Source organism: Eretmochelys imbricata, chromosome 3 (assembly GCF_965152235.1).
Source record: "Eretmochelys imbricata isolate rEreImb1 chromosome 3, rEreImb1.hap1, whole genome shotgun sequence".
Classification (NCBI taxonomy): Eukaryota; Metazoa; Chordata; order Testudines; family Cheloniidae; genus Eretmochelys; species Eretmochelys imbricata.
Genome location: NC_135574.1, coordinates 50,205,069 through 50,229,581, shown reverse-complemented (window position 1 = coordinate 50,229,581; position 24,513 = coordinate 50,205,069). Strand labels below are relative to the sequence as shown.

General features: G+C 40.2%; 1 protein-coding gene across 1 annotated transcript in view; it reads right to left on the bottom strand.

The window, feature by feature from the left end:
* Positions 1–24,513, bottom strand: part of LOC144262011 (isoaspartyl peptidase/L-asparaginase-like) — a 225,861-nt gene that overhangs the window by 111,729 nt on the left and 89,619 nt on the right. The window contains exon 3 of the mRNA XM_077811604.1: positions 19,185–19,348. Within this exon, the coding sequence (XP_077667730.1) occupies positions 19,185–19,348 (164 nt within the window). The remainder of the gene's footprint in view (positions 1–19,184; positions 19,349–24,513) is intronic.

Sequence of the window (24,513 nt, the reverse complement as noted above, 5' to 3'; positions counted from 1 at the left end):
ATTCTTGAGCTCTATTTCTCCTTCACTAGCCCGTCTTTTCCTCTGCCTGGTTCTTTTAGTCACATGCTTCCACTGACCACTTTCCTCACCCAGTCTCCCCTCAGAATTCCCCAGCCCTGATTCCACCTGCAAGTCTGAGCTTTTCCCTTCAGATACCTCCATAATCTGCTCAAACCCCTTCCTAAACTCTACCAGACTTTCCACCTGCATCTCCAAACCTTGGATCTTTTCCTCCATCAGCTCTATCAGACGGCATTTCATACAGACAAAACTTTTACCAGGTGCCCCCTCCAGGATCATGTACATACCACAGCTTCCACATTCAGTCATCCTCGTGTCTTCCACTAGATGGGTCACTCCCACTGCTGCCTCTGTATCTGTCATAGCCTTGCCACCTAAATCCTGTTAATCTTCTCCTCCAACAGAACTCCCACTCAAACTCCCCTGTTTACAGCTGTGTTTGCTAGCTCCTGTGCCACTGCAACTGTCTGATAGATTGCACCCTCAGCAAGTGCGCGGATGATACTAAACTGTGGGGAGAGGTAGATATCCTGGAAGGTAGGGATAGGATCCAGAGTGACCTAGACAAATTGGAGGATTGGGCCAAAATAAATCTGATGAGGTTCAACAAGGACAAGTGCAGAGTCCTGAACTTAGGACAGAAGAATCCCATGCACTGCTATAGATTATGGACCGAATGGCTAGGCAGCAGTTCTACAGAAAAGGACCTAGGGGTTACAGTGGATGAGAAGCTGGATATGAGTCAACAGTGTGCCCTTGTTGCAAGAAGGCTGTCATAAATATAAAGGGAAGGGTAACAACCTTTCTGTATACAGTGCTATAAAATCCCTCCTGGCCAGAGGCAAAATCCTTTCACCTGTAAAGGGTTAAGATGCTAAGGTAACCTTGCTGGCACATGACCCAAAATAACCAATGAGGGGACAAGATTCTTTCAAATCTAGAGTCGGGGGGGGGGGGGGAGGGTTTTTGTCTGTCTGTGCAATGCTTTTGCCAGGAACAGATCAGGAATGCATGCCTTCCAACTCCTGTAAAGTTAGTAAGTAATCTAGCTAGAAAATGCATTAGATTTCCTTTTGTTTTTTGGCTTGTAAAATTCACTGTGCTGGAGGTAATGTGTATTCCTGTTTGAGTCTTTTTGTAACTTAAGGTTTTGCCTTGAGGGATTCTCTATGTTTTGAATCTGATTATCCTGTAAAGTATTTACCATCCTGATTTTAGAGAGGTGATTCTTTTACCTTTTTTTTTAAAATAAAATTCTTCTTTTAAGAACCTGATTGCTTTTTCATTATTCTTAAGATCCAAGGGTTTGGGTCTGTGTTCACCTATACCAATTGGTGAGGATATTATTATCAAGCCTTCCCCAGGAAAGGGGGTGTAGGGCTTGGGGGGATATTTTGGGGGAAGACGTCTCCAAGTGGGCTCTTTCCCTGTTCTTTGTTTAAAAGGCTTGGTGGTGGCAGCATACTGTTCAAGGACTAGGAAAAGTTTGTACCTTGGGGAAGTTTTTAACCTAAGCTGGTAAGAATAATCTTAGGGGGTCTTTCATGCAGGTCCCCACATCTGTACCCTAGAGTTCAGAGTGGGGAAGGAACCTTGACAAAGGTTTATGGCATTTTGGGCTGTATAAGTAGGAGCATTGCCAGCAGATTGAGGGACGTGATCATTCCCCTCTATTAGACATCGGCGAGACCTCATCTGGAGTACTGTGTCCGGTTTTGGGCCCCACACTACAAGAAGGATCTGGAAAAATTGGAAAACATCCAGCGGAGGGCAACAAAAATCATTAGGTGACTGGAGCACATGACTAATGAGGAGAGGCTGAGGGAACTGGGATTGTTTAGACCGTGGAAGAGAAGAATGAGGTGGGATTTGATAGCTGCTCTCAACTACCTGAAAGGGGTTCCAAAGAGGATGGAGCTAGACTGTTTTCAGTGGTACCAGATGACAGAACACGGAGCAATGGTATCAAGTTGCAGTGGGGGAGGTCTAGGTTGGATATTAGGAAAAACCTTTTCACCAGGAGGGTGGTGAAGCACTGGAATGGGTTACCTAGGGAGGTGGTGGAATCTTCTTCCTTAGAGGTTATTAAGATCAGGCTTGGCAAAGCCCTGGCTGGGATGATTTAGTTGGGGATTGGTCCTGCTTTGAGCAGGGGGTTAGACTAGATGACCTCCTGAGATCCCTTCCAACCCTGATATTCTATGATTCTGTGTGTGTGTGTGTGTGTTTAAAATTTCTCCAAATTATATTTCACCTGCTATTGTTATATACACATGGTATATACATTATATACACAGACTGGTTTCCTAGGTTATGTCTACACTCCTATTAAAAACCTGTGGCTGTCCCGTGCCAGATGACTCGGGTTTGCAGTCCTTGGGAAAGGGGCTGTTTAACTGCAGTGTGGGCATTCAGGCTCAGGCTGGAGTCCAGGCTCTAGGACCCTGTGAGGTGGGAAGATCTAAGAGCTTGGGATCTATCCCAGGTATGAGTGTCTAAACCACAATTAAGCAGCCTCTTAGCCTGAACCCCACAAGCTTGGCCATGGGTGTCTAATTGCAGTGTAGACATACCTTTAGAAAATATTATCCAAAAAGCTGATCAGTATAGTCCTATTTAGATTAAACCTTCTGTAATGGGAAGGTTTGCAGCCTGCCTATTTTACTGTCCTTTCCCAATGCCGAAGATGAAGGGCTCTCAGTATACATGCGCATTCTCATTTGATGGGGGATGACTTAACCTAATGATATTAACATTCAACATGACTCAAGTATTTAGAGTTTGGGAATATAGATGGTCTGCATTAATTTTCTCTTTGAAATCAAGCAAAAATGCTAATGTGGTTCTTTATTTCTATATCTGTCTACATCTGTCTCTTTAAATATCTATCTGTTTTGATAATCTGAATGCTGATTCACTGAGTGCCTTTAGCCATTTAGTCATAGTCATGGACAGGAGAAATATGAGCCCTCAGAATCATCACACAGCTAGTCTGTTTACTCCATCCAATTATATATAATAACAGAAAATTGGTTACGCTTGAAATCTGGGAGCAAGAAAATAAATAACTAATTAGCATAGCAATATTTTTTCTTCGATACCTAACATATTCTAAAATCTTTCATTTGAAAACAACTTTTTTGTACAGTGCACCACTGAAACTTGTCATATCTGAATTATTAACTTTTTTAAAAAGAAAACTGCTGAGCATACTTTTTTCAGCATGTGTACATCCACACACACTACATGCTACCATCCTCAAGGGATGTTAAAAATGACCAGGGCTATTGCATCCCTGTTGAAGGCCACTAGCTAATCAACCCGTATCAACACAGAAGGTAATTAAGTTCCCAGTGTTCAGAGAGAGCTTCTTGCATAAACACATCACTCACAGAGGTGTCATCGATAATGAAATTTAGACAGAGGATGAAAGACTTCAAATTATCAGTGTGTCACTTAGGACCTCCAGCCTACTATTTTTATAGCCTCCCTCCACAAGCTCATCTTACTTCCTGTAATCGGCACCAGAACTATTCACTTGTTCCTTCTTAAGCTTTTATCTCTGTGAAGTGAAGGTGACAGTGAAACACTCTTCTGTGAGATCCTCTTGGCAGCATTCCCACAATACCTGCTGGACTGTTTTGATCCCATTCCATATGTCCTCAATTTAAGCAGCACTGCAACTCTCTCTCTCTGAATTGTATCCTACTGCACTGCAGGGCACAATCCTATGTTACCTGAGTTTAGAAGTAATCTTTTCAGGCTATTTCAATTTTCACATTAAAGAGCCTGCTGCCTGAAACTTGATGATTACAGGTTTGTAAGGACAGGATCAAACAGAAGAAGATGCTAGCAGGGAGTCAAAATGAGAACATTATTCTGCAGAGATGGCTGGTTTTCTTTAAATAAATTCAGAGTCGTCTGCAGCAACATTGATCTAAGTATGGCATTGCAGTTAAATATTACTGCAGATCTATTCCAGCACATTTCTTGTGTGTAACTACAGACAGGAAAATAATTTACGAGACTGCTGGTTTTATCATTATCTCATTGTACCTCTGGATTATTAAGTACAGAGGTTGAAGAGTTAAGAAAAGCTTTGCAATATATAAACAGTTACACATATAATAACTTAAGCAATAAAACTATCAATTATTTTGTCTGCTGATTAAATACTATAAACATTGATTTAATACTTCCAATAATCAATTTCTTTTTCAATGCAATTAGTTTTTATAAACAGACAATAACTGTTTTTTTGCCTGAAATCTGTCAAGTGTTCTTAGCTCACATTACATCTTCGCTCACATTACTGGTTGTTAATACAGTAATTCTTTAGCAATGAAACACTCTGTCATGTCAGCATACTTACAAACTAGATAGTAAATACCTGCACTGTTTTGTGCATTGATTTGCTGTTCATTGAAAAAAACAATTTACCTAAAAACACCACTGCTCACCCCTCAAACATATAAATAAAAAAAAAGGGGTTTGGACATACAGATATGAAATCCATTAAAATGTGATATTTGCTCTATCAAGAGGTGTCAGGCACATATTCCTTAATTCTTGAAAATATTTAAGGACGCCAGTACTAAATTAAAATGTACAACTGTTTTAGAACCAGTTTGTAGCCCTGGCTGTATGGCTGTGCATGGGGGTTAGGGAAGCAAGACACCGCACACCTCATTTCCCTTTGCAGTTTCCCTGGTCCTTCTGTCCTGGTGCTTAGAGATAAATGGGCCATGTACACTGGCTACTCCCCTCCTTAAAGCAGCTGGTTGGGAAGAGGCATGGAGTGGGCAGAACCTTGGCCCCAGCTCTCTAACATGTCAGCTAAGGCAGCTGTGCTGGCACATGGGGGGAAGTAGTCTGCCACTCGTAAGGGCCAAAAGTAGATTACTATCCTCTCCCTGGCCCACAGGAGCAAAGGGGTGTTGGAGCACAGAAGAAATCATTAATATTATCACAGCCTTTGAATCCTCCCTGTTGGAGAATGGAAAAGCAAGACATGGCAATACTGCTCCATTCAGGTATTTTAGCGTTTTGTGCCTTCCATAAACAGTTGGAATCAGGTTACTTTCATGTTTATTTCATCTTCATCACCTCTCATACAGTGATCTTACCTTTCTGCTAGTTTTCACTTTCAATGGAATCTATTCATCTATTACTTTGATTCTCTTCTATTCCATTGCTTATCTGCACAATAAATTACCTGTAGAGGAAGTGTTTTGAAAGTGAGAAAGAGAAATATAAATCACTTCTTAACTAATTTGCAATTATCTGTAGCTCTGGGCCTAGGATTGTCATGCCCAGATGTCTGGAAAGTTTAAAAATTGTGTGCTTGACAATGCTGAACCTGGGAGATTTTCCACACTGTGTGTCATGACTGGGGCTTGGGTGGTCTAGATGGTTGGAGCAGTGGCAATCAGACCTAGGAGTTGAAGCAGTTATGGTCAGAGGCCAAGAACATTCCCATGGGTCCAAGCCGGATTCAGGAATCAGGAGTCAGTGCCAGGAGTCAAAGCTGGGTCAGGAGTCCAAAAGCAAGCGAAGATGCAAGTCCAAGAAGATCACTACAACTGGCAGAGGAGTCCACATTGTTGCATGGACACTTCCTGAAACTTCTCCTGGGCTTCAGTAGGGTACCTTGACCAATCAGGGGCCATGAGGGAAGCTGTGAGTTTGGCTTTACAAGGTTGTACTTCCTGTTGTACTTATCTCCACAGATAATGCACACAGCACTATTGTGGCTGCCAGGTGGTATTGCAGCAGTGTCTATGGTCCCACAGCCCTGGGTTCTAGTCGCCATAGAATCTCACAATATCAGCCATTTCATTTACTAGAACTTGAAAGCTTGCCTCCCTTGTTTTATTTGAAAGAAGCAGCTGAACATTATGTCTGATTGAAAGATACCCTTTAGGGACGGGGATAGGCTCTCTCCAAAGTAACGGCATTCATTATTTAAGGAAGACATTAATTGCAATTTTGGATGAAACTATGTATTATAGATTCTGACAGTAAATCTTTGGGAGCTTTCCTCACCCAGAGGGATTCAAAATTTAGAGATGAAAGCCACAGTACTGTAAAATCCTTGAGGCAGGCACTATCTTTAGTTGTGTCTTGTACATCAACCACATCATTAGATAAAATAACAAACACAATAAATAAAGCAATGACAATTAGTGGATCCACTCCTGTAAAGGACCTAGGAGAGGGGTTTTAGAAAGTTCTCATTCAAACATAGGGTGAATAGGAATAAATTTTCCATTTTACTTCTTCAGGGAAAAGGAAATAAATTTGTGATTCTCACGTAATTCTCAGGGAGGGGAATTGGTGAAACGAAATATATTTTATAAAGATATTTGGGATACTAAAACTATAATTTTACAATACAAAAAAACCTTCAAAGACCATGTCTTCTCTGTCAAAAGAATTGGAAGAGAAGATCTCTCTCTCATCAGGTTAGCTAAAAGTCAAGGCAACTCAGACTGAGTCATGCATCCTATATAAGGGATTGAACTAAAGAGAAAATCAGAGCTGTTTGTTCCAGAACTAGATATTGAGCTTTACCAGGCCAAGGATACCCTATATTTCCTCTGCATTTTTTCAGAAAATGGTTAAGTGAAGCAATGGATAAGTAAAGCAAAACCCATCCATTTTTCCCCAGGAAGGTTGATTAAAAATCAGTTAAATGTTAAGTTAAATAGGGTTGATAACAAAATACAATGTATTGCTATACTTGCAATGTATAGGCATTGTGTTTTGACATTTGACTATTTCTGGATGGTTAATAGAAATACCAAAATAACTGTACATCTGGCTTGTGTCTGTTCACTAATCCAAAACCAGTGAGGATTATGGTGGTATTCATAGAGAGGTGTAATTCTCTATTGTCATTGAAATAGAATCTCTTTATTTAGCTATATCAGCACCTCCCACAATTTTTAGGTCTGCAAATTTATGTGCAGATGCAGGATTGAAACTATGAAAGTGAAAGTTTCATAGTTCACCATGGGTCTGCTTGAGGTCAAAGATGTGTATGTCCTGCAGGAACAAGCCTTACCCAGAAAAAAATCATTGGACCAATTCCCTAGGAGTATTTGGATAAGATGTTCATCATGATATTGCTGTGTAAAAAGCTGTGGTCTCTAAATATTAAATTTGGCCATAGAGGATTCAATGCTCGCCAGATGTTCAGATTAAACTGTACAAGGATGCCTCACAGTGGGAAATTCTTTCTTCAGTCTCAGCGAGTCTAACAGCAGGAAGTTATCTCAAACTAGATAGATGCAAGAAGGCAGTGATCACACCTACTTCAACATCTGATGAGGCTGTACAGTATGCAGACTTAATCTGCAACAGTTTGATATGGATTTGGCCTTCTCCTCCTGGTTTCCTTTCCTTCTTTTTTGTCTTGTTTTTGGTATCTTATTTCTTATTCAGTCATTTCTGGAGTACTTTTATCAGTTCAATTTTGCTTTGTACCTTTCCTCTTTAAAATGACGTAAATTAGAATTATGATGAATTAGCTATAATAGCATAGACTGTGGGGTTTATATGCCTACCATCAGCTGTCATTACATGCCCTTTTCTTACCAGATTTTCTAAGGGATCACATCTGCTCAGTATGGAGGTTATGAAGATCAAACAAACATCAGTGTGTCCTGATTCCAACTGTTTATGGAAGGAACAAAATGCTGAAATATCTGAATTAAGCAGTATTGCCATGTCTTGCTTTTCCATTCTCCAACAGGGATGATTCAAAGGCTGTGATAATATTAACAAGATCATAAGATTGGCACAATAGCAATAAAAAAAGGCAGAATCTAACAGCAGCTGGGTGACAGTGGTGGAGGTGGCTTATGAGGACCCTAGGGAGGAAGTAGAATTTGATCAAAATATTTGTTTCCTATTGGTTCAATGTGAATGCCATTCCATCATGCAGGAGGTAAAGAAAGCTCGATGTCACAGGCAGACATGCTGTTTGATGTGTTGATCTGCAAGTAACGTACCTTGGTAAGAATCTTTGAAATATTTCATAGCACATTTTTATTGTGGTCCAGCACTACAGCTATCCCAGCAGGCCCTGTTGATCACATGTCACTCAGGACAGAGATGCTACTTTGTAAATGTTGAAAAAATGAAAATCTGCTTGTACTACTGTTATTTTAGGATTTTTTCCCCATTATATATGACTTACTGCAAGATCTATAATTGCTCAAAGACTGAAGTCTTCAGATCTCTTTTCAGTGACTGAGTGAATTTCCATCTTTTATGGTTTAAGACCAGAATGACTGCAAAGCCACTTGCATTCCTCTTCTTCTGCATACAATAAAACGGATTTCTAAATTTAATGATCTATCAAGTAGACCCTTTTAATGTGTGTTTGTTATGATTACATTTATATTATGTGAAAATTACCTTGCAATGCAAAACAAATGCTCTTCTAGGATTATATGCATCTACACAAATGGATCAAGTTTAAAAAGGATACAAGTGATATTGTAAACGTTAAATATTGCCACTGATGAACCCAATTTGTCTAAATAAGTAAATATGTGGATGAACTAGTTTCCATAATTTTATAAATGCAGTTAGGTATTTAAATTTAATAAATTCTTTAAATTCTTATGGGAAAACTTTTCTATATCTAGAGTAGGGTTGCAACTTTCTAATTGCACAAAACTGAACACCCATACCCTGCCCCTACCCGACCCCTTCCCTGAGGGCCCCCCTTCTCCAGGGCCCCACCTGTGCTCGCACCATCCCCCCTCGCTCTGTCACTTGCTCTCCCCCACCTTCACTCACTTTCACCAGGCTGGGGCAGAGGGTTGGTGCAGGGAGGGAGAGTGAGGGCTCTGGCTGGGGGTGTGGGCTCTGTGGCGGGCGAGGATGGGGGGTTTGGGGTGCAGGAGGGGGCTCTGGGCTGGGGGGCAGGGTGTGGGCTCCAGGAGGGAGTTTGGGTGCAGGAGGTGACTCCAGGCTGGGGCAGGGGGTTGGGGTGTGGGTTCCTGACATCACTTACTGCGGCTCCCAGGAAGCATCTGCCAGGTCCCTGCAGCCCCTAGGAGTATGGGCAGCCAGGGAGGCTCTGTGCACTGCCCTTGCGCCTGCAGGTGCTGCCCCCGCATTTCCCATTGGTCGTGGTTCCCAGTCAATGGGAGCTGCAGAGCCAGCATTGGTGTGGGGGCAGAATGTGGAGTTTCCCTGGCTGCCCATGCCCCTAGGAGGCACGGAGACCTGGTGGCTGCTTCCAGGAGCTGTGCAGAGCCAGGATAGGCAGGGATCCTACCTTAGTCCTGGGCCTCCGCTGCGCCACAGAAAGGACTTTTAACTTCCTGGTCGGCGGTGCTGACCAGAGCCGCCAAGGTCCCTTTACAACCAGGTGTTCTGGTTGAAAACCAGATTCCTGGCAACCCTAATCTAGAGGTGAAGAGTAATGTAATACAAGGGAGGATTTTTGCATGTAAAGTAAATATCATTATAACAAAACACTTCCTTTTCACAATTCAGACCCTGACAATTCCAGAAACTGTGGGGACTTACTAAAGAAAATGTTGTAAACAATTATACAATGAAAATATTACACACAAGGGGTGAATGTCAACTTAATGGAACATACTTTATCCATCCCACTTCTCTAGAACTGGATGAAATATTTTGGACAAAATGTTTTGTTTTTAGTTTCTCTGAAAAATGCAAATTCGGGTTGACCAAAACATTTTGCTAATTTGTATCAACTTCATTGAATTGTTTTGGTCAAAAACCAAATAAACAAAACAAACAACTCTGAAGAAGTCAAAATGTTTATGATTGAAATACTCATTGCAGGAGGTCAAGAAGAGAAGCATTCAGCAAGGAGGAAGAGGAGCCCTGAGGTAAGTATGAAGAGAAAGAGGCTACATGGGAAAAGGCCCAAGAAACAGCAGCAGCAAACTGAAGGAAGCAGTACATGGCTGATGTGTGTTGGGTTGTTGGGCTGGGACCTGGAGTAGTGGGTGGGGCTGGGTCCCCCCATCAGCTTATTAGTGAAGTGGAACTAAGCCCTGAGAAAGACAAGGCTCTGGTAGGAAGCCCAAGTGAAGGACAGGACTTAAAGGGGCTGAGAGACATGGCTGAAGACTCTGTTGAGAGCAAACAGTGTGTTTGCTACCCCGGAAGGGGTTCATACAGTTGACTGTGACATTTGGCTGGAGGGCTGAGTTGTTAAAGACCCACCTAGTGATGTAGGCAATGTGCCTGAGGCGTGTGTGTAGTGGAGGACTGCAGCTCCACACCCAGATGATGGGAGACTCTCAGGAGATGAGTGGCCCTGTCAGACACCCCTCTCTGGTGATGGAATGGAATGAAAGCAGTAGGGGGAGGAGGGAGAGAAAACGTACATTCTTGAGCCATTTTTGAATTGCAAATATTTCTTATACACAATCTGTGTCTGAAAAGGTGTTTTTTCCTAGCCCTGCAACTATACCACTCATTCAGACTCTCATCTCCCATCTTGATAACTGCAGTGTTTTCTCTAGGCTCACAAAAAACACATTTGCCTGCTCTCCAGTCCATACAAAATACTCTCTCTAAAATGATATTCCTGGTTCACCAATTTTACCATGCCACCCCCACTAGGAATCGTTACATCAGCTCCAACTTATCCACAGAACCAAATCACAACTTTCACAAGTTTGCATAACTCTTCCCCGCCTTTGTCTCACTTCACATTACCTGCCTGTCTCAGCAATTCCTCTGCCTTTTCCACTCATTTGCCAGCTTCTCACACAAACATATCCATGCCTTTTTCATGCTCCTCCTTATCCATGCAATGACCTTTCTGAGCTCATTTATACAGCTCTACCCTCTATCCTGAAGCCTCTCCTGAAGATACACTTCTGCACTAAGGTCTACAGAAAAACTAGCTGAGTTACACTGACAAGTTTGAGAAATAATTGATATAACTCTGTGGAAAGGAGTAGAAGACCACAGACGTATGCTGACCGCTATACGTGGCCAAGATATCTACAAAAGTTGTAAATTCTACAGACCCATTCTGACTGAGCTAGCAGCTAAAAATAGTCATGAAGCTGTGGCAGTGCAAATAGCAGGAGAGCTAACCACCACATCTGAGACCATAAGTATGGCTCTCTCCTTCCATCCCTGGTGCTGCCACAAATGCATTTATATTTTTAGAGGTGCAGTAGCAAGCTCAATTACAGCTAAAGTATGTCTCTTTGAACTAGAATGTACACCTCCCAGCTCCAGCGTAGATGTACCCATAGTCAAGTACTACCTTTGTCAGCCTAGGAGTATCTGCTTCTCCCTCCCATTTGTCTGTCTTTAGCCTGTGACTCTTCAGAACAGAGAACATGCCTACTTTTCTGTAGGGAAGAGAACCTAGTCCTTTGTAGACATTACTGGAAAATATTCTTACCAACTAATAATTTGCCCTTATTGCCAATCCTGTCACGGTGACTCCTGAACCTTTGTATTATACCTATTGTATCTGATAAGACAAAGTCTGGGCTCAATGCTGAAAGGTGTTGCATGCCTCAATCCCTTTTGAAGTCAGCAGGTCAGATTCATTACTGGTGTGACCCAGTGCAATCCCACTGATTTTAATCTGTTTGCTCTTTTTCTGTAAGTCTGAATTTGACTTATTAGGAGCTATAAATTCTTATCTGGGCCCACAGCAGGCTATCTCTGGGGACATTACTTTGGGAAAAGGGAATTTGTCTGAAATATATGCTTTAATAAAAAAAATCTTCCAGATCTTATCTAGTTTTTATACCTATATTAGAGACAAGAAATTCAGTGAGCCATTTGCAACATATACATGCATAGATTCGTGGGGTTTTTTTTTTTGGCAGACAACTTATATTATACCTTTTAATATCCTTGACTCCTGGAACAGGTTCCCTTTTAAAAAGTCATATTCTACATTTAAAAGCATCACATTTGTTATTTTGTTTGAACCTCAAGTCCTTTTAAAGCTGTACACTTTCACAATTGAGTTAGAAGTAATTTCAATATGAGAAATATTTGTAACTATTACAAACTTGTTAGTTTTAATACTTAGGGAACAAGAAAAGTTACTCCTATAAGTTGTGGTGGTGGTGGTGGTGGTTTGTTTGTTTTTTAATGTGACTTATAGCAGTAACCCAAGAAAAAGGGCTAGAGAAAAAACTTTGTTTTAAATGAGGCTCAGTGCAGCCTATAGGCAGGAATTAATTCTGAGCTGTGAAGTGGTTTTTTGTTACCAGTACTGTTACTTTCAATCTTGCTAAAAAGCAAAGTGACATCTTTAGTGACTCCAGCAGGATTAGAGTCCAACATGACTGTACAAATATATCTTTGTCCAGCTGCATGTATTAGTTAACATCAGAAAAACTTTACTGTGTAAATATTAATGTTTAATGAGAAACTTTCAATGTTCTTCATTAAACAGCCGGTTCCTTACTTCAGATTACAGGTCTCTGATCTCAGTGGAGCTTCTGATAATCTCAAACCGGGCTTAGAACACCTCAAGCAAATACTGCACATTCCAAGAAACAGTATCACTATAAACCCAATTCTCTGACATCTTTTGGGGAACACCTTAGCCCTAGTTTATGCTAGAAAATTAGGTTGGTTTAACTACATTGTCAGGGTATAAAAAATCCACACACTTGAGTGGCATAGTTAAGCCAATTTAAGTCCCTGTGTAGACAGCACTATCTCAACAGAAAAATTCTCTGCCTCTCAGGGAGGTGCATTACCTACACCGATGGAAGAACTTCTCCTGTCAGCACAGGTAGTGTCTACCCTGAAGTGCTACAGCAGTGCAGCTGTGCTACTGTCATGTTTTAAGCATAGACAAGCCCTTAGTCCCTCCTTAGAACATGGTACGGAAAAGAGAAAAATCTCAAAAATGGTAGGGAGCTGGGCAGAAGGAAAGACAGATATTCCCTCTTGTTACTGCTATGCAGCTTGAGACAGCAGTACCTCCATACAACCAAAAAGGGGTCATGGGCAAAAGAATAGTCTCTATTGTTTATATTAGAGTAGTTCCTAGGGGTGCCCAATTGAGATCAGGGCCCCATTGTGCTAGGTGCTGCATATACACATAGTAGGAGACAGACACTGCCCTAAAGATCTAAATAGACAAGACAGACAAATAGTGGGAGAGAAGAGAGGCAAAATGACTTGCCTAAGGTCACAAAATAGATAAATGGCAGGGCTAACAACAGACCTACTGTCTCCTGACTGATAGTCCAGTACCCTAGTCATGAGACCACTTTGCGTCTCTACTCTACTGTGATGGAGAACGTGCTTTTTAAAGACCACATGAAAATATCTGGCCCATTTAATACTTCTTGAATCAGCATTAACTCTGCTTCTGCACTCTTAATGGTCAGGTGCGTGCAGGAACTGGCTGTCAGCCAATGACAATGCTGCTGAGAGCTGGCTATCTTACCACTGATGTGGGAAGGAGGTGTGAGGAGCTCAGCAATGAAGTAGATGGGCTACCTGTGGATTCTAGAGCTCCATTACTTTTGTCAAGCCTGCATGTGGTTTTGAGTGCTTTATTCACTCTGACATGTTTTTACACGGGAATGGAGTGATGTGTTCCCTTGTGCTAACCCACTGGCCTGGAACACCATTCTATTCTCCTTTGCTCTGAGCAAGAGAATCCATTCCCTCAGTATCACTTTCTTTTCTTTTTACCTTATACCTCTCTCTGTAAAGTGTGTGTGTGTGTTTGTTTTTCGTTTTGGGGGGTATTTTTTGGACAATCAGCATGAAGGACGTGATAGCTCGAGGGAATGGCTTTGCAGTGATAAGCATTAGGTTTGAAATATCTAGATTCCTAGAACAACAGCTTTACAAAATTCTTTATCCTTTTGAGCTAGATATCTTTGGAGGGAGCTAAATGAGTAAGTTTCAGAGGAGGCCTGACAAAATGAAGTTGTCTGTGCTGTGCTTGGACATTAGGAATCCCATAGCATTCTGCATAAAATAGTGGTTTATCATAGTGTCCCTGACTCAAGTCCCTCCATTGTTGTACAGCATGCTGTGCTGTGCACCAGCTGATCTCTTCACCAGAGGTGCAACACTTCAGAGGTGTTGTACGTGGTTATTTCTATATTGCCTGTAAAATACCATGCACACCTGTGACAAAGAAAATAGGTCACTGTATTGAGGAGCTTACACTCTAAGATGGACACAGAATAGGTTTTCTTTTTAAACCTCTTTTTCTTTGCAGGAGAAGCCTTGGCAAGATAGAGGAGCTGGATCATGATATTGCATGAATCTATAAAATGAGTTTTAGCGCTCTCTCCCCCCCCGCAAACTGAGGGGAAAGGGAATGTTGAACTGAATGTCTCTCTAAGACCCAGCATCCCTCCAAATGTATAATTTTGCAAGCTAAATAAAGGGTGGAAGGCTTGAATCACTCCTCTGCACCAGTGGGGAAAGCTACTGTGGAGGAGAGAAAGTTATGTTTAAAGTCCTCCACTTCCCAGGGGAGCCCTAACTTGTGACTTATGTTCCTAGACACTCTGATCATGCCACTTCCCTTGCCAGAGCACCCAGCTTTTGGGGAAGCGCTGGCTTGCAGGCCCACTGGAAAAGTGGAGGTTGTGAGCACCTATCACTGTTTGAACACCAGCCCCTCCATCCAGTGCTTGTATAGAAGGCAGTGGAATCTGTGTTTGAACCTGGTCCTAAAATACCAAATTCATCAACAATCCATGATAAAAATCCAGATTCCGCCAGCTTCCTCCTCCCACCCCCCCAGTAATGTAGGAACGAGCAACAACTTCCCATTTTACTGTGTTTGTTAATCCTGTTAGTGGAAGGCTGTGAGTTCAGGTATGGCAGCTTGAAACATGGCATTTCTTTTAGCAGACGGAAAGATAAAACCAGATGGGGGAAAGGAGAGGAGAGGAATTAAAAAAAAATCAGCTGTCTCCGCTCCAATCAGGTTTCCAAAAGCGGAGATACAGCTGAGAGGTACATGGTACTGTTGTGAGAGTGGTTACTTACTAATGGCCTAAAAAGTCTATCACCATGGTAAACAATTTTCTGTTGACCCTTACACTCTGTGTGACTGCACCTATGCTTTGAGATCCTGCAGGAGGGAAGGTGCTATCCATATGTACAACAGTGGGCTAAATTTTCTGCTGGTGTATATGGGTGCAGCTCAGTTGAACTCAAGGGAATTGCACTAGCAGAGAATTTGGCCCAGTGTTACTGTAGAATAATAAAATAAATGTTTAGTTTATTGTATTACAAGTTATGTAAATGGAGTTGGGCAATCAGAATTGGAAGGGGAAAGAACTGGGAAGTTGATGGGGAAGGAGATGAGCAGAAAGCACAGGAGATAAAAAAAGGATTGAGAACAGGAGAAGGGAGATAAGAAGAGCAAGTGTTTTGCAAACGAGAGAGAAAATTAGAGGAAATTGGAGTGAAGAAAGGAGGTCTGAAGAAAAAGATACTTTTTCTACATTCCACTTTGTAAGATAGAAAGGAAGATATAAAAAAAGAGGACTGAAGGGAATAGGGGATGAATTTATTTTGAAACACATTGCCACTTGGCAAAAGAACTCATTGTCATTACTAACTCAAGAGGCTGGCCAGCACTGTCAATTTACAAAGAACCCCATCTAATGTTATGTGATTAGCTCAGGTGAGCCCCTGTTCTACACTGTATAGAGAGTTTACTTTGCTGTATGTAATAACCTCTTACTATATCGTAGCATGTATGCATCGGTTGTTCCTGTCTCTTCAGACTCCTATGCTCATCTGCCTCTGATTTCAGGTACATGAAAGAAATCGAGAAGCTGATGAGAAGGGAGCAAAGCTGAAAATTTTATGCTTCTGAGGTAATGAAAATAAAAATAACATAGAACATCCCAGTGAATCCTACATGATAGCAGAATAATGATGACATTTGCCAAGAGATTGCCCACATTTTCTCCAGTTTTAGTAAAGAAATGGGAAATAATTGCCCTCACCACTTTCTTGAGACCCTGTCTATGACAAACAAATGGTGACTATCTAAAAATGGGTGACAGTGATCACTGTAAAGCAGAAACAAAGACTGGCTCCGGGGGAACAGCAACTAGATATATGGTAGGTAAAACACTTTGCTGCCCATTGCAAAACCAAACCAAAGAAAAGCAATTCTCCATCAACCTTAACATGTTACACTATTCTAGATGAGAGGATAGTTTTAACTGAACTTTAATGCCTTTAATACAAGTGAGTCTAAAATTATAGATTACATTTTATGGGCCTACTTCTTATTTACTTCTGCCCTTGTACATTGCTTTGGAAGTGTAAAGGGGCCTTAAAGTAGGAATAAATTAAACCCAGTTTAAGGCCCATTTGCACTACCAGAGTAGGGTAAAGGGGCTTTAATGCAAATGAGAATAAGGCCCTATATCCCAAATGCAGTAAGGGGCAATTGACCAATAGCTGAGTGTCAGCACATCATTGTTAGTATGTTTGCTGATGAGTGTCTTTAAGCAACACTGTAGTCTTATGAAAACTTTGATTCAGTTTTTGCTCTTTTCTACTGTGTCCTCTATAACTCACCACCATCCATCCTTGCTTTATTCTGTCTTACACTTCATAGGACTTTATCTTCCATGCAGTGGTTGTCAAACCTAAAATTCACTAGAGGCATTTTTTGGAGACCCTATTATGCCTAGAAGTGTCATTGCTAAGGTCCTATTCCTGCAATTTGAGTCACACATGCTTTTGACAAGAAATAAAGGCAGATCATTCCCCCTCCCTCTGCCTCCCGATGGTAGAAGGGCATGAAAATCTTGCAGATACACGATCAGGGATACAGAAGGAGAAAGTATACCTCCTTCCTCTCGATTCAGTGGTCCTCCTCTGTCAAACTGAGGATTTCTGTATAGAGAATGCTGGATCAGGGCAGAGCTAAGGGGTAAGCATATTTATCCTCTAAGCCATATGAAGATACAAATTACTGAAATAGACTAAATTAGGATAAATTTTTGAGCCAATCCCACTGCCTGATGTAAACCCCATCAACACTCCCCATACTGAAGTGGAGTTCCAGGGGTAGCATCAGCAGCAGCTGGCAGAAGAATCTTCAGTAGCATTGTCCCATTGACCGTAACATTGAATGTGATCGCCCAGCAGGCCCCAGTGGTAATCCCAGGACACCTGGCCAGCGTTCAGACAACCCTGTCCTTCAGCAAATCACAGTAGACGTGTGGGCTCTCAGTGGATCTGAGACCCTTGCTCTCAAGAGAATGGACATCACCTTCCCTACAACTGATGAACAGAGTGTAAACTGCAAGGGGAACTTCACAGATTAAGGCGAGCAGGAACCGTTATGATCATTTAACCAAGTGGATCCTGTATCAAGCCTGTAACTTCTGTCTGAGATAGAGCATATATTTAGAAAACATCTAATCTGCATTTAACAACTTCAAGTAATGGAGAAGGACTGTAAAAATTTGCAGCTTAATTCTAGTCTGAATTTGTCTAGCTTCAGCTTCCACTCACTGGATCTTATGTTTGTCTGAGAGATTAAAGATCCTTCTATTATCAGAAATCTTCACCTCATGTAAGTATTTCTAGACCACGAACAAGTCACCTCTTAATCTTTTTTTAAGATCAATAGAGTGAGCTTCTTTATCTCATTGTAAACTTGGTTTTCCAGACCTTGAGTAGTTCTAGTCACATTTTTCTGAGTGCTTTCCAATTTGTCAACATCTTGTGTCCACAGAGGAACAGGACACCATATTCCAGTAATGGTCTCACTAGTGCCATATACAGTGGTAACAACACCCTCATACTTCTACTTATTATTCCCCTTCTTATAAATCCAAGGACCACATTTACTGTCTTACCCTCTGTATTACACTGTGAGCTCACAGAAATCTAGTGCCCTATACTGACTTTTTTCCTGAAAAGCGGATGATTTGAGCCAAAATTCACATTGATTATAACTACATATCTCCATTGGATATTTTAAAATATATAGTAGTCAATCAAAGAACATACCAGTTTTAAACTATAATATATATTAGATTTTTGTCCAGATGCAAATCCTAGCAACAATGATTACCATGCAACCACACTAGGGTTTTTTTAATGTAAAATGTTTGCTTAGACTGATAAATAGATTTAACACATGAAAGGCTAGTGCAGATAATTACGTAGATGCTTTTTAAAAAAAAAAACAAAAGATCAGAGAGAATAATTCTGCCTTTCTCATTATAATAATGTTAATCTGTGGCTTCATTGTATCATATTAAGCTGTATTAGTTACATAATGATGTTGAACTCTCAGTTAACTGATCTGTGGGTGGCTTAATGAGTCAGATTTCTATCAGGGAAACATTGAATTAAAACATGATTGATGACCATTGCAATATTATCAAAAAGATACTGAGACAGTCCTATAATTTTGTCTGTGACTGCTGAAATTTAGCAACTTCCTTTTACTGTACAATATATGAATCCCCTTAACCAGTTAATACTAGAAGACAAGATTTCCTACAAAGACAAATACTGCCAACATCATCAGGTTGGATACTACTTTCAATAAAAAATTATTTCTACTTTCCCTATTTTGTCTCATTTTGTTCCTGCAGAAGATGAGTATCTTTAGTCCCATAAAGATGAAGTGCTTGTCCATGGGCCTACCGTCTCAAGATGGATGCATTTGTGGTTACTACATTTGCACTTGAGGGCTTTTGGAAGTTCAATCTTAGATGAAGATTATCTCTAAGCCAGCAAACTCCTAAATTCAACCATCACCCAGATCTGATCTCATAATCCCTCTCTTTGCTTCCACTTGTACTTCAGGATTCAACGTTCACCTTACGTGTACACATGCTATGTGAATTATGAAAAACAGTTCAGCCATCAAACCCAATATGCACAGTGTGGTCCAAGATCTAGCCCTAAGTAGATCCAATACAAAATCACTTTTTAAGAAATCACTAGGTAGCGAAGACTTTCTTCAGTTTCCATGTGTTTTTCTAAAACAAGAAATATACAAAATCACATATGATGTGACAATCTATGCTACATTTTTCTTTCCTTTGTCCAGACATACTAGTATTTGCAGCTTCATTCAAAAGGCATAAATACAAGTTAGTATTTGTGTCAACCAAATCAGTAACATATCCATAATTGCTACTTACAATTCTGTGTTAAAAAGTGATTTGACAGTCTGCTTGTATTTGCGGTATTGCTCCCATTCAGCTTTGGCATGGTCTGTTACTAACTCTTCTACAGGCACTTGAGGTATGCCTAGCTTCTCAGCAAACTGGTTAGCACCCGTTCCAGTGAGCATCACATAAGGTGTCTAAAAAAAAAATCAGAGAGAGAAACAGAATAGTAAAAATAATCTTCAATGCTATCAACCGCATGATGCATTAAAAATTATTATATTTAAAGTCTCTATTCCTTTAGCACCCAGAGGCCCTAATTAGAATCACAGTCCCATTCTCATAGGCATTCTGTAAACACATTTGAAGAAACAGACCACTGTGCAAAGAATTTTTGGTCTAATCAATATACTGTAGGTTTAAAAGATTCTTAGGCTGATGTATTGCAAGCTGCCTCAGGAATTTGGACTTCCAAGTTCCACTGGAATTAATGGGAACGGTGCACGTAAATTTCTTAGTCAGTATTGAAAATCTCAGCCTTAAGGTTTGAAGTACAGTCTAATTTGTCTTGGGGCCTACAAGAAGGCAAATTTTAGTCACCCACTTAATTTCCTCTGTGACAATTATGCATGATACCAAAAAAAAAGAAACAATGATTTTGGTTCACTTCTCTTTATTTCTCCCCTTTCTCATTTAAATCTCACTGTCTAATTTTTCCCATTTCTTTCCTTTAAATTCTTTTCTTTGCCTTCATTTTTTTTATTTTTCTTTCTTCTCTCACTATTTTCTTTCTTCTCTTCCTTAAGTTCAGGGTCAGCAGATGAATATCATGGTATTAATAACTACTCTCGTTATTAAATTGTGCTTTACTTGCAGCACTTCTGAGAACAAAAGATACCGCATTCCTATTCTGTGGTTGTATACAATGTTTCTCCACAGAGTACAACAGAAAGCAGTTAAAAAACCCTTTTTAAAATATGGAAGGAAATCCTGTTCTCTACTCAATGGCCTTCTGCAGAACTGGTGTTATTCTACTCATCTGCACAGGGGTAATGGAGCAGGATGTGGGGACCCTGCACAGAGGGTCCACATACCAAGTTCACTATAAATCCAATCTCTGTGGTGACTCTCTGCATGTCCTATAGATCAGGGACATGAGCAAGAGGATCGGAAAGATACATTCTTACTAATTAGACTGTAGTAATGCCCAGAATACACTAAGCATTTTCCAAACACAAAGGAAAGATAGGTTTGACATGGTCCCTGTGGGGCAAGCAGCAGCCACTACAGTCATGGGGCTACAGCAGTAGCCACAGAGTGACTTCTTTTACTCTCTACCCTGAGGGAAAAGGGAGGATTTGAGCCTGAGGCAGGAGCAGGAAAGATCTGGACCATTATTTGAGTGAGTTAGGTCAGTCAGGTCCAGGCGCGCCCTGTCTCCCCAAATGGAGGAGTCACATTCTGCCCACGTACTTATATAAAGGATGGTGATGCTTGTCCTAGCCACAAGTGTTGAAGAATTAGAATTAGTGTAATTAAAATTCCTTTTGGTTGGAAATATGAAAGAAGAACATTTTTCAACAGTATCAGTTTTACTTGTTTCTCAAATCATCCCATGAAAAAAAATATTTCAACTGAAGAAATACTTTGCAGGCAATGTGCTGGCTTAGATAGGAAAATGAAGTCTGTAAATATAAAAATAAGTAAACAAAAACTATCAATGTATTGTGTGGATGTAAAACTAAATTTTGGTGAATATAGATGTTCACTTTACTCCAGCACTAGAGGACAAGTCTTATTTAACTTCAAAAGAGTGAAGGTAAAAAGAACCCTGCACTTTGAAAATTCTGTATTATTTATCAGTTTAAAGATACTTTTCTGACTGGCTTCTGCCCCATATAATAATCCTGTAACAACCTAGTCACATTTTGTAAAACTGTATTGGAGGAACACTAACATATCATTATGATAAAGCCCCAAATGTCATTCTTAACACAAATGGATTAGGGATTTGATATGTAGCACCACAGCCCCAGCGTGCTAACCAATGAGCATGACAGAGAAGTGATAAATGACCTCAGCCTACCTATTATGCAACACAATCCATAACCTCTGAGTCAAATCTGTGGTTAAACTTGTAACTGTACTAATATACATGAATTTTCTCAGTCAAACAACTTCCCATGAGAGTATGCATCAGATTTAATACAAGTTGCTGAACTTATTTATCAAGTTCCTCAGTCTAACATTTATCTATAACACTTTTGTTGATATAGGTTTGAAGGTACTATGGATTTTTTTATAGTCTGCTTTAAATAATACAAGCTCATATTTCTTGGAACTACCCTTGAACATTCCTTGTACGAAAATAATATGTAAAAATAAAATGCAGTTCATATTATCAAATACTCCTAAGATTCACGTGCAGTACAATGGAAACATTTTGTTATTTGGAATTAACTGGAACATTTTACAATATATTTATGCTCACAGAAAAAGCAATGCAAAGTCTGAAATGCTTATAGGATCTGATTCAAATCCCATTCAAATAAATTGGGGTCTTTCAACTGACCAGTGATTTTTTGATTAGGTTTATACTGAATCATAGATGACAGAGATGGAAAAGACCTCCTAGATCATCCAGTCCATCTCCCTAGCAATACAGAATAATACTTATTGTATATTTTCCAGTGTTTTATTCAAAGTGCTAAGGCTTCTGTTGGCTCAGAGAATACTGTACAGCCTGCATCTCACTGGCAGAAAGATTTTCCATTATTATTATTAATTTGCCTGACTGTAGCACATAGGAAGGAGAATCACTCACAGAATAAAAAGACAGTCCCTGCCCCAAAGAGTTTACAACTGAAGTACAGGAATAAAAAAACCACTACAGTGGGTTATAGGCCCACTCTTTCTTTTTTTGTGCACCCTAACAGTCTCACTGAATTAAACATGACATTTAGGTGCACAAGGAATTCAGGCTCAGGCCCTACAACAATATTACGATACATCTAGGAAGCAAAACTGTATACATATGTAATATGAAAACTGTACTTGTTATGCATTTTTAAAGCTTATATTTTATCAGTATTACAAATAAACTAATATGCTAAAATCACTAGCATAATTACTTTCATACACTATTATCATCAATAAAAATAATATACTTTGATACTAACACAATTAGAACAAAGTTCATGAATAAAAAATTTGGTAATGCAATAAATAGAGCTTCTGGGAAATGCTGATATTGCTTCACATGGTTTATAGCTTTGCTATATGTTTCAGGAACTATTTTAATTTCTCTCCTGGGGCAGAAGTAGAATGGCAATGAGAAGAGTAACACAACAGTCTTGTTATTCTGGATGTTCATGCTGCATCACCAAGTTGAATCCATTTTAAAGAGATGTTCTATTACTGTTTGAGGAATTTGTATTGCTCTAAAACACAGTGGATTCTGTTAATACTTCAAACACAAATTATAACATTTCAGGCAAATTTTATATACTCACATTTCGTAGTACTGGAATGTTTATTTGATGTCACAGGGTTTGTTTTACCCATGGTTTGATTTTTCAAATATATGCTGATACTATATTCCAGTACAATGCAGCCAATCCCATCTGACATTAATTATTAGGCAGTGAGTTTGTGCCTAGAAAACGCAAGGCGTATTGGTTTTGCAGGTAAGTGTTTGCAGATGTCCTATATCATGTGCTGCCCAGGCAGAGTGTGATAGGGTGTCTTCTCTTTGCATACTCCTTTCACTGCCTATCACAGAATAACTAGGGCATATGAAGGGCAGTGAGTGAAGACAATTGGGGTAAAATCTGCATAATTCATAGCCTTGTCATGTTAAATACTCTACAGCAGCTATTTTCCACTAACACCTGCTTCACTGTAGGAGCATCAGCAATATGTATCACATGAACAATTAGGGAAGGGACACTCTGATTGTACAGTGCCAATGAGGACACAAATGGAGGATGGTAGAACAATACCACAGTTAGCTATGGAAAGGGACATGGGCACAACCAATCAGGACATATATCCAACAGCAGTCCTAAGAAAGGAACTATTCTGCCAATAGCTAACTTATTGATAATTTGATGAGCACTATGGCAACATGAGAGTTTCAGAAACAGCCTGATACATTTTAAGCAATAGATCTCTATAAAAGCCACAAAATTAAGGGATGATACACCCCCACCTCCCAGACTGAGGTTTAATGGCAGCAGAGCAAAGTGAGATGTGTCCCTATGAAGCTCACAGAAAAGCACAAGAATGGGACTAACTATGCCAAGACTCTCTGCTATACAACATAGCTATCAGCTACAAGAGGTTAGTCATTTGTAGGCTCTTTTAATAACCTATGGCTATGGACAGTGATTGTCCAAAGCCTTGATCTGTATGGGCTTTTGCTGGTATTACCACAACTGTGCATTGGCTCTCAGTGGTGCATAGCTAGGATCTGATCCTCAGTAAATCAGAGAAATCCCTTATGTAAATAAAAAAAAAGAGGAATGTGTATGTGAGAGGAAGATTTTCACTATCTTTCCCCCCATTTCTCTTTTCCTTTAGCACAGTGGCTATAGGGATTTCTCCTTTTTAAATATGAGTTTGTCTTTGCATCTGAAGCCTGAAATCCTTCCCCGACCTACCTCCCCGGCCAACAAGTTCAATCACTTCTCCACATTTCCTTTTCTCATTTCCTACTTTGAAATACTGCCACAAGCTAAATTACTGTTACAGAACAGAAGGAAGAAATGGGTTGTGGAGAGAAAGGGAAAGAGATAGTAGAAACAGCAGGCAGAAGAAACAGGCCTGATGAGATTACAATCTTTGGATGCCATTGTAGCTGCAGCCTATAATAGTTTAAAAAGAGGAGAATCCATATAGCCAGGAAGTTGGTTTATGTAAGAGTCCCACAGACACGAACAATGCTTTGTCCTGATAGTGGGACTCAAACATCATTCATGGTGGTGAAAGGCTAACGTAAGCAATTTACTATTTGCTAATTTGGTTCTTTCTATGGTACATGCACTCCTGCCACCAGGCAGATTCAAAATTGCAGAGGCGACACTACAAACACTTTGAGCCAGCTGCTATAACATGCTGGGAGCTCAATACGCAGAGCAGCTGATTAGTTCTTTATCCAGTTAATCCACATGAGAACACACATGTTACATCCAGGACAAGTCACAATAAATTAGGCAGTCAGCCTGAAACAACCAGAAGTGATGCATCATGTATAGAATACCTGGACAAGGAATGCTGGGATGAACAGGGATCCACACACGCTAGTAGCCAGTTAATAGATCAGGTCTGGCTCACATTAACAACAATCATTGAGCAATCAGCC